This window comes from Drosophila ficusphila, unplaced genomic scaffold (assembly GCF_018152265.1).
Source record: "Drosophila ficusphila isolate 14025-0441.05 unplaced genomic scaffold, ASM1815226v1 contig_106, whole genome shotgun sequence".
NCBI classification, from domain to species: Eukaryota; Metazoa; Arthropoda; class Insecta; order Diptera; family Drosophilidae; genus Drosophila; species Drosophila ficusphila.
This window is the reverse complement of record NW_025063993.1, coordinates 12,985,891-13,001,520: the sequence shown is the minus strand read 5'-3', so window position 1 is coordinate 13,001,520 and position 15,630 is coordinate 12,985,891. Positions and strand designations below refer to the sequence as shown.

Here is a 15,630-nt window from a genome sequence, read left to right as displayed (position 1 = left end):
CATGGCAAATCGCCTGCTGCATTATTACCCAGCCGGAGGACGTCTCACGTCGTTGTCCTGCTCGTTAGGCGCCAGTCAGGGTTTCCAGAGAAGTCAGGCGAAGAGTCAGTCAGTCAGTCAGTCAGTTAGTCAGCCATTCAGTCAGTCAGTCAAGCGGCAGTCGGGATAATTGCAAATAAACCACAAAGTTGCAAACATGTGGTGGCTCACCCTGCTGGCAAAACAAAACCACTTTCGCACACACACAAACACACTCAGCGACCATAAATTTAGCAAAAAAGTAAAGTTTTCTGGTTATCCTTGGGGCGGAGTAGCACTCTTGGGGCAAGAACGTTTTGCCCCAGCCCTGTGTTTTGTTATGTCTTATGCAAATGTTCACCCCACACACTTACTTTGTGCATTTGCAAGAAAATTTACTTCGTATAGGTTGATTTTCCCGCACAATTTCTTCCCCCTCTGACTTCTGGCTCATCTTCTTGCCATTTTAACTTTCTTGGTGTTTTATTTTTTCGTGCTTCGTGCTCTTCTGCGTTCATCCTTTGACATGTTAAACTTAATGCGCCTTGCCCCTTTACTTAGCTCCCTTTTTCCCCCAAACATGTCCTTTACGCTGGTGTCTTTCTGTCTGTCTGCCTGACATGTCTCCTACTGCATTTTTCGATGGTATTTTCGGGTATTTATTTTGCCGTTTTCCAAGGCAATTGCAGCTGACTCCTGTGAATTTCCATAGCACAAAGAGACAGCAGCTCATTGTGTAAGCATTCGATCGGTGGAAGGAAGCAATCATTGCTTGCTTATTTGTCATTTTGTTAAGCGTTTCTCTTGCATTCGCAATGAATGCAAAGCTCAAATTTACAGAGAGTAAAATGCCTTTTGAATAAATGCATCGGGTGAAAATCTATCAAATACTTTTATAATCCAAAGTGTTTTTTCACTTTCACTAAAAATTTCCGACAACCCTTTCCTCTCTACTAAGAGCTTCTCTACCTTTTTTTTCTCTGTGTGAAAAGCAAATTTTAAATTCACATATGTATGCAAATACCACATTCCAAATGAGAGAAAACACAAGGATGCTGCATGCACCAGCAAACAATGAAAACACAAAGCCACAAATCAATTAGAACTCTACAGTATTTAACCAATTACCATAAGCACTAAAAAAGAAAATCAATCTTGTATATGTTATAGAGCTGCCTGTTTTTTATGTGCCTAAGACATGTATCCGACAATATTTATTATAGGAAACCCGACAAAAAAAACGAAACAAAAAACCTATTTAAATGCGATACTAATGAAAATATTTTCTTTTGCCTTTTCCATGCCAACGATAATAAAACACAATCAAAATATATTTGCAAAAATATATAAATCCCTTGATGGAAACAGTCTGCGTACAGTGGCCAGAAGGTAAGCGTTTTTTCCACACTTTTCTCTTCAGTGTTTTATTGCTATTATTACGTATTTATTGCTTGCCGTAATTTCGTTGTATATTCTCAAATAATACACACTATTAAACACCACGCCCACACAGAGAAGCAATAAGTTATCATAAATGTACAATAATTGACCAGTTTTTGTTTCTGTAAACATACATATAAAACTACATGTATTTATAAGAGTTTTATCAACGAATTTTTTAGCTTGTAAGCCAAAGGACCAAAATGAAAAACATAACTATTTAGGCAGGGCACAAATGTTGATATTGATATTAAAGCCTATGTGTAGGTCATCGCCGGGAGGATTAAAAAGTCCAGAGTTCACCAAAATGAAACCATTTTTGCGATTGCATTTGTTCGTTATTCTTAGTTTTATTTTTTTTTTTTTTTGCAATCTGCAAATATGTTTGGACAAAGTATATATTTTTACGAGCATTTCCTTTGTTTGAATAGAAATATGTAACATGATTTATTTTTTTTGTTGGTAGGTCCCGACGGAAATTGCGTTAAACTATATAAACTATGCATACAATCTATATACAAATATAATGCTGCAACTTATTTGAAACCCGTTTGTAACATTTAAACAATTTTTTTTCTCGTATTATTTATTGTTTTTTCGTCTGCATATAACCAAAGTTCAATCAAAGTGAAAATACCAAGCAAGCTAAAATTACCAAACCAAAAGAAATTGAATTTGAAATCATAAAAAGCCACATTAACACCTGCTCGAAAATCCCGTTTTTAAAGCAGGCCCGTCCGCCACTTTTTATCTAGTCCTGATTTTATATTAATAATCGATAATGACGAATAATGCTGATGACAATGACTGAGATCATTATACTGATGGTTATGAGTTTAGCATATTGCGGCTGTGTTGTCTTATGCATACTACCTACTATATATACTTTATATATACCAATTTATATGCCAACTACTTTATCTACATATCCTTTTCTTAACCAGTTTCGTTGTATGTGTGTTCCATTATGATTATGATTATGAATTTGAATTTGACTTTGACTTTGATTATTGTGTACTTCTTTGTTGTCCTGATTTACATTATTGTTATTACACGTTTTACGTTTGGTCTGGTATTCCTTTGGTCTGAACATGTCTGAAATGCTCCTTAGCGTAAAACTATTTATACTCGTACTCGTAACTGTAACTGGTAACTATCGTCGCGCGCCAAGATCCAACCAAAAGTCTAACTTAGCACTAGAACTAAGCCAAAAGCAACAACAAAACAACAACAGCAACCTCATCATGCATCCCTCGAATATGTATATACATACTTAATATATTACAACCAAAAAAAAAAAAAAAGAAAATCCCCACGCACACACCTAACACTTGCATTCTAAGTTCATTTTAATGGTGACCAGCAAGAAAAACAAAATCGAAAGAAAAAAAATCAAATGAAAACCCAACTTAATTGAAACCTGTATGCCAAATCCAAGGTTACCGCCTGCCGGTCGCCGCCTGGCCGTTCTTGGGCGCCCCCCGTTGGCGCCGGAGCCCCCGCCCTCACCCACCTCCAGCTGCCCGTTTCGATGCAGATGGCCCAGGCGCCGTCGGCCGTTGCGAGCGGTACGGCTGCCACATCGCCGGCAACGGCAGCAGCGGCCGCCGCCCATGCAGCGGCTGCAGCGGCGGCCACGCCCATAATGCTCGCGCCACGCCCACCGCATACCGCTGTCCAAGCAGCAGCGCCCACAGCAGCAACGACACGGCGGAGGTACGACGACCAAACAAACAAAAGTGTCCCAAAAAGGATCCTCGGTTCGAGGTCCTTTGGTGAAAACGATGCGCCTAAAAGCAGAATTCAAAAAGCATCAGAAGAAAATTGATTACTACGTTTATGGGAAAGCTATTTGCAAAGTAAAAATATTTTTAAAAAAAATATTAAAAACTTATTGCTAACAGGTATAGTGCAATGAAAACTATATGTTTACCCGTATGCAATTGCAAACTTTCTTAATTTAAATTTTATAGAAAGAAACAAACTTTCAAAACGTGGAAGAAATTTAAAAATTAAAACATAAATCTTCTAATATCTTTACAAAAGTTCTAGTATGAGTCGCAATCAAAGCTTGGAGGCATACCATTTCTATTAAAAGGTCAATTTTTTTTATATATAAATTAAAGGCCCGCAATTGAAGCTTGCTCGTAAGCGTCAGTAATCAATTTACCGTCTAAAGTATTAATCAAACACCGCAACAACAACAACTAGAACCAGAACCAAGATCACCAACTCTTTAGCTATGAGAATCTTTGTACCATAATACAGTATAAATGTTTGTTGTCTTGTTACTTTGGTTTACGCATTTGGGTATGACTATTTGACTATCGATATATTCCATAAATATTGCATACTTTTTGGCGTCCTGGAGATTGCATTGTTCCAAGGACTAGGCACACACACAACACACAAACTCACACCGAAACACTCGATCGAAGCAGTATATATTTTCAATCAATAAATCTAGTGGCAACCACCTGAAACTGTAACCGTAACTAGCTGTTAAGAATGGCAAGGTCTTAGCTTTAACCATAGTCTAAACTCTATATCGTAACTATCGAATATATCGTAATGTTTTATCGGTAGCGAACATTTTGCCGCAGCAAGCATTTTTCGTAAGGCCTTTCTCTTAGAGCATTTCTCCCTAGCAACCATACTCTCGTACTTTCTCTTCTCTCTGCCCAACTATTCCCCAATCTTTAACTGTTGTTTGATTTTGGGTTTAACAATCTCGGAGTTTGCACGATTTTCGAATTTTTCGTTTGCCTTTGTTACTTGGCTTTGAACATTTGAGAAGAACACGAATTCAATTTGCCAAAAAAAAATTCGCAAAAAACTGAAATCGAATGGAATTTTTAAAATTGATTATTGCATGCCACCTAGACTTTCCCCAATATTTGTTTTGTTTCTTTGGTTGTTTCGTTGCCAAAGCATTTAATTTGTATGGCCACGTAAATTAGCACAGCATTTTAGCAAAATATTTTACCTCAAATTCAATGAACATTTTCTAGAAAATTCTTTGGCACACTCACTCATACATGTTTTAAGTTTTCCTCCAATAATTTGCATACAAATATGGCAAATCGAATTTTTGATTGCATGTTGGTCAAACAAATTTTCAATTTGTGGCGCAATGTAGCCTGACCGGAGTCCACACCTCTGAAATTCAAAGCCGAAAAACATTTTCATACATTTCAATTATGATTTGTGCCATGATTCGCTGTGAAAATGTCGCAACGCGAACACATACCTGTGGCCGATCATAATGAGCTGGCTTTCTGGCGAAATTGGTAATTATATGGCCAGCATATGCCATTATTATAAATTGAGTGATAAAACCGCGTGGAATTAATAAAAGTACAATATTAAAACTGTGGCTTGTGTGGTTCGATTACGAATAAAATACACTTTAATTGTAGCAAAAGAAAAAATTTAAAACAAAAGCAGATATCTTTTGTGTTGTACTTTTATTCATCGCACATCGAATATTTTATTTTTCTAAAATGATTCGTTTTCTTTCTCTGGTTCTTATCTGTCATAATTACGGACAGAGATTTTAAAACAACAATCTTATGATTTACCCTTTCAGCATGAAACCAAATTTCTATCCTTTCAACACCCCATACAAAATTGTTTTATCCAAAAAGAATCCCCCTCTCCGAATCCCAATTATCCTTTCATTCGGCCTACTTGTTCTATGATTCCACTTAGCACTTGGTAAATGTTCTTGCTAGTTTTAAATGTATTTGAAAGGTGCAAGGATTAAATAAACATTAAATGTATTTTATTTACTTAAATGCTTTTAATCCCTCACATACACAGCAAAATGCAATGAGTTGTTGAAACAAAAAAAAAAAAGGTCTTGCCGCATACGTACAAAAATGGATGTATGTACATATGCTATATACTACTGTACTAAAGATCGGTCCAATGTTTTTTCGTATTGTTGATGATCATATCTCTATATATATATACAATTATGCAATATAAAATGCAACTACGGCGTAGCATTTCTTGGTAATTGAGTGTTCTAATGTTTAAGTATGTTTCGATATAAATCCCATTTACATATGTATGAGCTACACGTATGTCTTATGTATTGTTATATGTATATACCAACATCATCTCAGCGCTATGAATATAAACCAAAACAAAAATCGTTACTACATAATGCCTAGATTTGCCATACTATATACTATATATATATATAAATATTTACTTATATATCAAGAGCGAAAACTAACCGCATGCGTTTTATGTTCTTTTCTTTTCCTTTTTCTACTTTTTGCACACAAAACACACACATAAACCAAAAATAATAAAAAACCGCATAAATATGAACAAAAAACACACTGGTCAAAAATGTTGTGTCAAATGGTTGCAAAAAAACAAAAAAATCATATAAAAATCCCAAAAAAAAAAAAAAAAACAAATACGAATTTCCGTTTCGGTTCGGTGATTCCTGCAGCCGCCGTTGCCGCCGCAATGCGTGGAGTGGCCATCCAGCGCGGACACGTGGGCGTGGTCGGCGCCGCCCCCTACCATCATCCCCATCATCCGCATCACCATCCGGCGCTGCTGGCGGCCTCCGCCGCCGCCGCCCAACAGCAGCAGCAACGCCAGCTGGCCGCCGCCGCCGTGGCAACCGCAGCAGCCGCCCAACAGCAGCAGCAGCAACAGGCCGTTGTCGCCCAGCAGCAGCAGCAGCAGGTTGCTGTCGTCGCCCAGCAGCAGCATCACCAGCAACAGCAGCAGCAGCAACAGCAGGCGGTGCAGCAGCAACAACAGCAGCAGCAGCAACACCAACAGCAACAGCAGCAGCAACAACAGCAACATGCCGCCGTAGCCGCCGCCGCAGCTGCCGCTTCGCATCCGCACATGCATGCCGCTCATGCCCACGCCCTTGGTCCGCAGTTGGCGCAACTCCAGGCGGTCGCCGTGCCCACAGCAGCCAGCAATGCTGCCGCGTTGCAACAATCGTTGGCTGCCGCAGCTGCGGCCGCGGCTGCTGCCCAAAATCCGAGCGGTAATCCGAACGCTGCTGCCGCCGCCGCCGCCTATGCCGCCCGTCTATCGGCGGCCTCCGGTGCCACACAATCATCGCAAACGGCCGCTGCTGCTGCGGCTGCTGCTTCCATGGCTGCGTCGGCCAATGCGGCCAACAACGCGGCCGCTTTGCATGGATTCGCGCCGTAAGTAGAGTCCGCCGTGGACTTCACTCCGTCACAAAAAAAAAAAAAAGAAAACACCCGCGATCCCGCCGTAGTTAGTCCGCTGTAGCTGTTACTTTGTACTTTAGTTGGTTCCGCTGCGAATGTAGTTATAGCGCACCCTAATTTATAGTTATCCCATCCCAAATCGTTACTACGTTTATACGCACGCCTTAACTGTAGAATGCTCTTACTATTGATTGGACAATCAAGGTTTATGGTTATTTTCGTCATCTAAAATTATTAAAATTGTTGTTTAAAGCTTTGTTTACTCATCAAAGAAACTTTCAAAGACAAAAGACCTTTCTGGTTGTTGTTAAAACTGATGATGTTTTATTTTTAGTTAAGTAAAATTAAAAATTGAACGATTCATCGAGCATCATCTAAATTTTCTTCACATAATGGTTTCGTTCTTGAATTACTTGTTGAATAATTAAGCATAATTGAACAAAGAGCATTTATCTACGAATTTCTTCTAACAAAAACCGTTGTTTCGAATTTAAAATGTTTAAATGAAATTATTAAGATCAGCAATTATTTAGTTTTTAGTTTTTTCTCTTATTTCTTTTTAAAGCTGGCGTATAAACGTAGTACTTGCCATTATTTGTAAACTTGTTCCCATAACCCGTTAGTTTCTTTTGGTGGCTCACCACCAAAAAACTCATCCCCCCATTTGTAATGATTTTCACCCAAAGCTTAAATTGTTTATAGCTTAAGGATTGTTTTTCCTTCCATCTCTCTCTATCTCTATGTTACTATTATACGTCTCTATCTTGTTGGTGACAAATGTTTTTTAGCTATCTTGTGTGTGTAAAGTTTTAATATCGCATATAATGAAACCTAGACTTTGACTTATTTTGTATAAATCCAGCAATAGATGAGTATAACGAACCGAACGCAAACTGAATACAAAATTGCAAAAAGCAGCAACCGATTAACGCACGCTATAACACACACACTCAAACATCCACGTAAACTATCTATAACTCAAAATATATATATACACACACGCATATACTCAGACTGACAGAAGTGTGTTTTTGGCATCGTATGACTACCTAATTATCGTTATTTTGGTTAAGGGACCTACTCGGTTGTATATTGTGTACCACTAGGCGTATGATGAATTTCGGTTTGAATTTGACTTGAAAGTGTTTTAATGCGACTGCGTCGCTCTCTGCCAGCGCCTTGCGTGCATGTTCTGCCCCGACATTATATATATAAACCTATATTTATATAGACCTTTGATTAACTTATTCTTTTGTGGCTGCTCTCTACACACACTCACCCATATATCCCACGAATGAATGCTCCATTAAATATTTGTATACCTATAACCACACCACAAGACATGCCAAGCCAAAGAACCAAAATTACAAAGAAAACACCCAGAAAAAAATAATAATAAATAAAACTAATTAGCTAGGTGCATGAGTGTCTGTTCTGTCTAAAGATTAATTGCAAATTAAAGCAAGCAAGACAATTTTCGTAGTGTTGGGAAATGGAATGACCTATGTATGTGGTTCGTTGGTTGGCTATCTTTGCTAGTGCTCTCTCTATATAAAACGACAATATCTAAACCTTTTAATTTCCCTTTGTTTCGTTTCCTCTGTCTCAAACATTTCCTCCAATCAGTTCGTCATCAAGTGGGGAAACAGGTCAGATCAGGTCAGTTTAGCACAGGCAATTAATTAGCTAGGTAGGTGGGGTGTCTGCAATTAGGTGCCAACATTTTGTTTTTCAGTTGCCCCTTAAGTTACAGCCATTTACCCACAACAGCATCCGGTACCAAAAAAAAAAAAAAACAACAACAACATTTAATAAAAAATAAAAAAAACGAAAACAAAAAATGAAAACCAAACCCGGATGCGGATAAAGTTTTATTGGCCGACGAGAAATGTTTGGAATTTTTTTAATGGCAAACTTTATCCCGTCTGGTTTTGCATAGCGCCCAAATAAAAGACCACACAAGTGCGTTAAAAAAATGAACCAAAAAGAAAATTTTTGAATTTTGCTTTTAAGTGCCATAAATTGGGTGAGAGGTAAGCCGTTTAAGAGGAGTATTTCGTGTATTCCTCCGTCTGGTTGCCTCTCACTCGACTCACCCACCCAGACACAATCCCATCACGAACTCTTTATTAATATATCGTCTTCTTTTATCCATCTTGTTCCCAACGCAGTGTATACTATGATCCCTTCTTAGCAGCCGCTGCTTCCGCTGATCCAAATCTACGCTTCCAGGTGAGTTTCGTCCAGCCAACAAATCCATTTACTATCTATAAGTTTATTGTACGTCTTTAAGCTAGTTTAAAGCCTAGTTTAGAGCTAAGCCGAAATCCCGAAACTTGCCACGAAAATACATGAAAATATTATATAAATCTTACAGGCAGCCAAACCGGTCACTGAAGTTCCAGCCGCTCAGCCAGCCGCCATATTAAATGTAATAAAACTTTTTCAAACTAATATGCTAACCACAACCACCAAAAAAATTAAGAACAATTCAGTTATAATTTGTATATTTTTATGGTAGCTTGTGAAAGACACCGTTTGAGTTTTGAAACATTTGACTTGGTTTTTGGAAGAAACGTTTATTATCTACTACTCATACGTATATTGTTTTAAGTCGCTTCCTTTGAGTTTCCTTTTGCATTATCCACGTCCATCCAAAACTAACGACGCGTCCTAATTTCTTGCTGTGTAACATGTTTAAGTTGAGATCGAACTTGGTAACTGGTCGTAAATCACTTTATTTCCTTGACTTAAGCTTAGCAAAGCTTACTCAACTAAATGTCTGAATAACTGAACACTTGTGTATAAGCTCTTTACTGTATAATTGCATCCTTTGTTTGGTTTATCTTTTGAACAAAAAAATTCATTAGTGACCACAGGTGGCTTTATGAAGCATACGCTCTTCTTAACTACTTTAATCTACATACTTTTTAAGTACTTCTGCTAGTTTTCTTTATTTGTTTCACCATTTTGCTTTTGCTGAATAATATTAACTACAAACTAATACCTATGAATTATTATTCAATGCTGTATACATTTTGTAACTACTACAAACTCTTCTTTGGTTATATCTTTCACGACTGTTACAACATACTCAACTCAACAACTATTACCACAACACGATTGAAAAAAAAAACATATGAAAAACGAAAAACCGTAAAAACCAAAACTGATTGAAAAACCAAAAACCATAAATTACAGCGCCGCACTGTGACTACGCTAAACAGTAACCCACATACGATCAACCGCATTCCGGTTCCACAGAATGTTTTGGTAAAAATAATCATATCTAGTTATAGTCTTTCCATACCCATGCACCTAGATATCCTGCCGTTCCGTTTGATTGTTGTCATACCTTAACGTTTTGCGCAATGCCTTTTCTGTATGCACCTCTTGAAACTGTATGTCTATGCCTTAAGTCTTAAGTTATAACCCTAGCAAGTAATCCGATACGATAAGTTATTTAAATGTACTGGTTCGTGCCTCGCTTTTCGGTTTTATAGCCTGGCATCTTGGGTTCTTCGTAGCTCGGTTGAAAACACCTGGTTTCAACACCTGGCTTAGAGTTTTAAGTGTACATAGAATATTTGAGAACACACTACTCCACTTGTTTGCACCCGTTTTTGGTTTTGGTTACGAACTATGTATTTTTTTGTGTGTGCGTATACTTTTGGCCTCCACCGGTTTGGGTTCCTAATTTTTCTCACACCACACTTGCTCTCACCCACCGTCTCCTTCGCTAGTCTTGTCGTTTGCCGTTGTCGCCCCCAAAAACAAAGAAAAAAAATAATTAAAAATAATATTACCCCAATCCCCGATCTGTAACTGCGTCTGTTTCTGGAGTCGCCACGCCTATTTTGCCCCCGTTTAACGCCCCATCTGCTTACCGTTATTCCAGGCCACTGCTCCGCTGTTAAAGACACCGCTGTCTCAGGCCCAGCAGCAGGCGTACGCCACGGCGGCCACCACCTACACGGCGGTAGCCGCTCGGGCCGCCTATGGTGCCGCCGCCGCTGCGGCTGCCCAGCCGGCACTCGCCGGCTACGCCACCGTAGCTGGGTAAGTTATCTACGTATATCCCCATCGAACTGAAGCCCGATTTCACCACCGGAGATTACTCCTGCTCACCATTAATCCATCCTCACCTTCTCTAACCAATTAATCACCGAATTTCCCCTCACAATGACTTCAGTTGGTATTTAAGTCTGATCAAAAAATAGTTTTTCAAAAATTATAGTACATAAAAATAAGTTTTATAAGGGTTAAAATTAACTAATTAATTTTACCATTATCTTATTTTTAATTACCTATTTATTGTATATCTTATTATTTTCTACAGTTTAAGTATTTTGATTACAATTTTTTACAACCGTTAGCAATTTAAATTTCTTCAATCATTTAATATGTCTTTTGATTTTACCTAAGTGTATCACTCTCTTAAGGTTTTCTTAGATGGTAAATTATGTTTTGGTTAATGTTTTATTTTTATTATTATTCCGTAAAATCCTTTTTAAATTTAACTTATAACTTATTATTTATTTATTTTTATTAATTTCTATTTACTTCTATAAAATATTAAATTTTAAACTACTATTTATTTATTTGGTTTCCTTTTTATTTGAAGTTTGACTAATTTTTGATTTTACTTCTCTTTGTGTAATTTTAAACTAAATGCGTGTAATTGGGTAAAGTGTAGAAATCTAACACCGAAAACTGAAGAGCTGCAACAGTCGATTGAACACTTTTGTAAGACTTTGTCTAAACTGAATAATTTTTATTAAACGATTAGGAGAAAAGAAAAACTAACTAAGCTTAACAATCCAACTGGAATCATCAATCAACCATTCCACCCCATCATTTAAATCAAGAAAACACCATTGAAAATTACTAATAAGCTGAAAATACATCATCAAAATATTTATAGATATGCGCGCGAATATGCAGATCCTTATCTAGGACATGGCATTGGACCAGTTCCTGGATACGGGGTAAGTTTTCCATGTTTTTAACGTTTTTTAAATTATTTTAAAGTATCTTGTTGTCTAGCATGTTTAAAAATGTTGTAATATTTTTAGGAATTTTTTTTATATTTTTTCAAAAACGAATAGTATTCTTATTTTAATAATCTTTACTAATCCTTCAATGCTTTCTTATTTTTTCTTCCATTTTTCACTAGGCAACCATGTATCGCGGTGGCTTCAATCGTTTCACGCCATATTAAGAACAATCTACGCCAGTCAGCCAAATAATGCACTTGAACTACTCTCGATGAAAATGCTCAATATATGAACAAAGCAAAGCAAATAAGTAACTAGACTTAATACTCCTCCCTATGTGCAGTAAGTAGAAGTTACAACCAAACCGATAGATGCAGGATACTCAACACCCAACAGCAGCCATGGCAACAAAAACAACAACAACAACAACAGACGCTCAAAGTCCTTGGAGAGTTGAAAATCAAAGCTAAGCAACAAAGAAACAAAAAGAACATAAACAAATCAATGTCGTCCAGTAAAAGCAAAAAGCTAAACCAAAAAGAAAAATATACGCCGCTAAACGCAGTTCTATGGAGTTTATATAAGTAAACCACAGAAAACGTAAAAAAAAAAATTATTAACACATAAATTCGAATTGCAAAATTGTTTTGCAGAGGATGAAAAGAAAAATGTGCTTCATGCGTAGATTTTTACCAGAACAAAAGCTGAAACTTTGTGCGGCAGATCAGAATTTATATATATATATATTACCAACATGATATATAGTTATTATATATAGACATTGTATTTGTATATCAAAGCAAACCAGGAAAAGAGCAATGTTTTTAGGTACTTCTCATGCTGAAACATCAAAAAAAAAAAAAAAAAAAAAAACAAATGTAAACCCTCGGTTGTTGATTTTCATAACTTCGTTGAACTAAGTTAGTCCTTATAATTTACAAATTATTCTAAAATATTAGCATTGTAGGATGTAGTAAGGAAAAGTAACAATGCAGCCACACATTAACAAATGAAATTGTACATTATTTGCGATCTGCTAAAGCACAAAAATATATATTTATACTTTAGATTGATATCTCTAATTCGATTACCCAAAGAATACTCATTTCTGTATTGTACTGTATTGTCAACGAATTTAATTTTAATGCATTGCTTGGTTGTTCCTAATAATTTTATATTTTGGCAGCTAAATCCACTCACACTCAGCTCACGACTCAATTCGAATTGCTCAAAAAAATTGTAGCGCATAGGTAATGCAAAAGATCAACACGTAGACATATCCTTGGAATATACAATAATATTTACTTTAAATGCCGCCATAGCAGCAAAGCGAGAAAAAGAGAAGAAAATGAACAAAAAAATATATTAGTTTTTAAAGGTCAAGCTTCCAGTGACAAAAAGCCATTGATGAATGATGTGGAAATCGAATAATAAGCATTAAAAATTACAATTTTTAGCTCTTACTCCGTAGCACTTTTCTTGTGTGTTGTGTAAAAAAAAACAAAACCAAAAGTGAAAATGCAAAAAAGAAACGTCGTTTCGATGTTGTTCATTTTCGGTCTAGACCGAAGCGAAACTTCCCTAAGCAAACTAAGAATTTATTTTATACACACTCGAATCTAAATGCACACACAAAACGAAAATGAAACCAAGAAACTTTTAACGTTGTGTATTTTTCAAATGTTAACGATTAAATGCTCAATGGAAAACAACCAAAAACAAAAAGGACGTCGTTCTCTATTTTGATTCTTAGGCAGCTACTGTCGTCAAATTTATACTAGTTGTTTATCAACCAAACTATGCTAAAAAACAAAACCAAGCTACTATTTATTGTGTGTGTGTAATCGTGCAATTCTTTAGGTGTTCTTCGAATTTCCTTGAAATCCTAATACCAATTACTTGTAAAGAGGGAAGAAGAGAGGAATGAAAACTTCATCAACTCCAAAGAGCTTCAACTTTGATGTTTTTTTTTTATCTAATCACTTAGCAACTGTCTCAGATTGTACATATTTACGATGACATATGGTATTTTACCTTATTCCTCTCAACGCACACACAAACAACACACGCACAGGCTATTGACCTGAGAAATCGAAGCAATTTACGGCATACTCATATTTGTACACTCATTAGGGTGTATCTACCTTTTGTTTGATCCTCTCTCATGATCACGCATCGATATATTATTTTTACGTTGACATTTTTAAAGCCAAAGTTTATATTTTAAATGATTTTTAGTTAGGTATTTAGTTTATATGCTGACGACAGACACAAATGGATAAGTAAACGATTACGAACTAAAGGGAAAACAATAAAGGAAAACAAATCGAACCCAACAATTGCCAAATTAAACGTAGCTTTCAAGTGAATTATAAAATAAAGACGTAATTAAATTTAATGAATTTTTCAAATAGCGCAAAAATAGTTTGCCAGAAAGCCTAGTATACTTTTTGGCCCACCCCAATCACACACCAGTAAAGAACACACTGATTTTTGGGTTTGATGATGAGCAAAAAAGGAAGAGATAAACCATCTAGTTATAAAGCAAACTTAAATATAATACGGTACGGTATATACATTTAAATTATGAACTCAACTTCCACCGCAAACTTTTAAAACAAACAAAAACAAAACTAAGGAAAACACAATTTTTGTCTTAAGCAATGCGTTGAGGAAAGTCAACCTACAAGTAAATTATAAAGCAAACGCAACTCAATCAAACACTGCAGCTATATGATAACATACGATATATGATGTATATGATAAAGTCTTCATTTAACCCGATCCATTTTGTGACCCCCAACAAAAACCTGTAATCTGTGTAGTCTAACCATAAGCCAGCGCCAGCTTTTGTTTACTTTCACATAGATCAGATGCCTAGGCGTCATATAAAGTATAAATATAAAGTATATAAATATATATATTATATGGAAACTCTAATCTTTAATGATGTGCCAAATTGTAAGTTGTACCATTTGTTTTTATGAGCAAATGCAAAACACAAATTGAAATAAAAATATGAATTAAAACATAAAACATTGAAAATAGCATTACAGTTTTCCTCCTCCCGGAAATATGCAAACAAAGCCTATTTTGATTTTTAAACATTTAGATGGTAATGATAAAATATTTTTTAACTTTAGCATTGTGTATAGGAACGGGCAAGGCTGCAAGAAAAAATGGCCAAGCCGAGCGTTCTCAAGCGCTACCTTACAAAACAAAATTGATAATAGATCCGCAGAGACGATAAACAAGTATTATATTAGCAACAATCGCAAAACAAAGCCCAACCAACAGCAAACACCAAACAAACTAAAGGTAAATCCAGCTCAAATTTAATTTACTTCACATACATACCGAATGGTATTGAATGCGAAATTTCAATAACAAACATACACAAATTCCGAAACGTATTGGTTTATATCAATTTTCAATTTGTAAGGTTGTGACAAATTGTAAACAAACATAGAAAACTAAAAAGAAAGAAACGTGAAACAAATCCATGGAAAATTGTAATATTGTTTGTGAATGGCAAATAAAATAGCAAGCAAGTGGAAAACCTTTGAGATTCATACAAAATACATTTGAGAAGAACGCCAGAGGAAAAGAGCGAGAAATGCAATAAAAATAACTTTAAAAAATGCAAAACAATACCAACAATTGTGTTTTTATTTAGGGGCCAAACTCTGTTGACAGCTCTCCATAAATTACGGATTCATGGCAACTTTTTTTGATACTCAAAGGAGAGCTTGTAATGGAACATTTAACAGCACACAATCAATCATAGAGGTTGCAAAAACGTATGGGTGCTTATCTAACATCTACCGGAAACTCTTTGACGGCTCACACCTCCATGGAAAACCTCTTCAGACATTTTAGCCCGGCCGGCACGCACACGTACAAAATTTTCATCAATCATCAATTTTACCTTCCGTTAGAGCCCAGCAGTTTTTTTT

The 15,630-nt window shown here is 36.3% G+C and overlaps 1 protein-coding gene across 21 annotated transcripts in view; it reads left to right on the top strand.

Annotated features, from left to right (window-relative positions):
• The window catches only part of LOC108089717 (protein bunched, class 2/F/G isoform), a 117,799-nt gene extending 102,474 nt beyond the window's left edge, over positions 1–15,325 (top strand). For 9 of the 21 annotated variants that reach the window (XM_017188075.2, XM_017188074.2, XM_017188066.2 and 6 more), the window contains 8 exons: positions 1,387–1,407; positions 5,927–6,650; positions 8,849–8,909; positions 9,055–9,108; positions 9,879–9,950; positions 10,576–10,736; positions 11,602–11,665; positions 11,854–15,325. In XM_017188075.2, coding sequence (XP_017043564.1) covers positions 1,387–1,407; positions 5,927–6,650; positions 8,849–8,909; positions 9,055–9,108; positions 9,879–9,950; positions 10,576–10,736; positions 11,602–11,665; positions 11,854–11,898 — 1,202 coding nt within the window. In that variant the 3' untranslated portion in view covers positions 11,899–15,325. Of the gene's footprint in view, positions 1–1,386; positions 1,408–2,896; positions 6,651–8,848; positions 8,910–9,054; positions 9,109–9,878; positions 9,951–10,575; positions 10,737–11,601; positions 11,666–11,853 lie in introns of those variants that run through there. The other 12 variants (XM_043208260.1, XM_017188073.2, XM_017188072.2 and 9 more) reach the window with 7 other exon arrangements.
• The last annotated feature ends 305 nt before the right edge of the window (positions 15,326–15,630 follow it).